General features: G+C 66.2%; 1 protein-coding gene across 1 annotated transcript in view; it reads right to left on the reverse strand.

Annotated features, from left to right (window-relative positions):
• The window catches only part of TMEM98 (transmembrane protein 98), a 14265-nt gene extending 13146 nt beyond the window's left edge, over positions 1-1119 (reverse strand). The window contains exons 1-5 of the mRNA XM_010561443.1: positions 989-1119; positions 633-764; positions 319-352; positions 118-233; positions 1-30 (exon numbers count right to left, since the gene is read on the reverse strand). Coding sequence (XP_010559745.1) covers positions 1-30; positions 118-233; positions 319-352; positions 633-764; positions 989-1119 — 443 coding nt within the window. The remainder of the gene's footprint in view (positions 31-117; positions 234-318; positions 353-632; positions 765-988) is intronic.
• Positions 1120-1999: the final 880 nt, after the last annotated feature.

The raw sequence follows: 1999 nt of genomic DNA on the forward strand, positions 1-1999 counted from the left end.
GGGTACATGGATCTCACCACGTCGTCCACCCTGCCGGCAGGGATGGCGTTAACCCCTGGGGACACTGTGGTGACACCCTCCATCCCCCCCCCCGAGCCCCGGGACTCCCCCTGTCACCTGGGGCTGATGCGTTTGGCCACCACGATGATGTCACCCAGGCTGGCGGGTGACTTCACCCGGGCGCCCGAGCCCATGGTCATGGCCACCAGCTTCTCCGTCAGTGTGTGGCAGATCTGTGGGGGGGTTGGGGGACAACGGGAGTGGGGACACGGTCGACTCGGTGCCACCAGTGCCACCAGTGCCACCCCCTGGACTCACCTTCAGGATGGCGATGCAGTGGGACACCAGACCCCTGGGGAGAAGGAGGAGGGCGTGAATCTGGGCGGACCCCCCTGTCCTCGCCCCCCATGTCCCCCCCCACCTGCCTGCTCACACCCCGTGTCCCCCGGACCCTTGGGGACATTCCCACCCAGAGACCAGCTTGAGGACTGTCCCTTCTTGGGACTGGCCATAGCTTGGTAACCCCAAATCTCCGCTACCTGCATCCCGTGATGGGGGGGTTGGCACTGCATGGAGGTCGTCAGCAGTGGAGGGGGGGACATGGGGCACACTGGGGACACACACACACTTACGAGGCGTCCTCGACCCAGTCCTCGTTCTCCAGGATGGCCTCGATGTGGGGGTTGGTGATGACCACATCGTCCAGCTCCAGCTCCGAGGGCTCCGAGGGTGTCTCGGCGGTCCCCATCAGGTCCACGATGGGTCTGTTGAGGACATGGGGGACATCCCTGGGGATGGGGCCACCTCCTCAGGCTCCCCCCCTGCCCCCAACACCCTGATGATGCTGCATGTGTCCCCAGCATCATCCCCTTGATGATGGTGGACATGTCCCCAGCATTGTCCCCAGCCCATGGGGTTCGGGGTCCCTCCCTGACCCCCCCTCACCCGGTGGGGACAGGGACGATGCCACCCCCATGGGATCACTCACTTGGTGTCGTAGTGGTGCCGGAGGTCTTTGGGGTGGCAGTACCGCTGCCGGCAGACCACCACCAGTGCCACGAAGGATGCCAGGAAGATGGTGGCCAGCACCCCGATGGCCACGATGACGACCGTCTCCATGGCTGGTCCCCGCCGGGGGTGGGGTAGCTCAGGCGTCTGGCGCCATCTTGGCACGGTGGGGTCTGCGGTGATGGGGGGACCGGGGAGGGGTTGGGAACCCCACAGATGCTCTCCCCGCCCCCCCCGCACCCCAAAATGCCTGGCCAGGACCCAGTGTCTCCCACTAGATGGATCCCTGCCCCAGGGGGTCCTTCCAGAGGCAGTGTCACCTGGGGGGGGGGTACTGGGGGGAAGGGGTGATGTTGGGTGCAGGCTGGAGCAGGATTCGGCCATGGTACATGGGGGGGCTGCCCCCATCCCGCCACCATGGCCATGGTGACATGGGGCAGGAGCTGGGATCAGGAGAGTGAGGTCTGGGCCATATGGGGCTGTGGGGACCCAGCCCTATGGCACCATGGGGACCCCCAGAGCCCAGTCCTTATGGGACTATGGGGACCCCTGAGAGCCTGGTCCCTATGGGGCCATGGGGACCCCCAGAGCCAGTCCCTATAGGATTATAGGGACCCCAGAGACCGGTCCCTGTGGGGCTATGGGGACCCTCATAGCCAGTCCCTATGGGGCTACAGGGACCCCAGAGCCTGGTCCCTATGGGGCCATGGGGACCCCCAGAGCCCAGTCCTTATGGGACCATGGGGACCCCCGAGACCCCAATCCATACAGGCTATGGGGACCCTCACAGCCAGTCCCTATGGGGCTATAGGGACCCCAGAGCCTGGTCCCTATGGGGCCATGGGGCCCCCCCAAGCCATCCTCAGTGCAGCAGCGGGGTCTCTGAGTCCCCGTCCCCATGGGGAGCAGGACCCCCAGCCATGCCAGGCCCACGGGACACCAGCCCGGGGCAGAGCCGGCTGGGACCCCCATGTCACCGCACAGGTCAGAC

This window comes from Haliaeetus leucocephalus, unplaced genomic scaffold, assembly GCF_000737465.1.
Source record: "Haliaeetus leucocephalus isolate CR32 unplaced genomic scaffold, Haliaeetus_leucocephalus-4.0 Scaffold144, whole genome shotgun sequence".
Lineage (NCBI taxonomy): Eukaryota > Metazoa > Chordata > Aves > Accipitriformes > Accipitridae > Haliaeetus > Haliaeetus leucocephalus.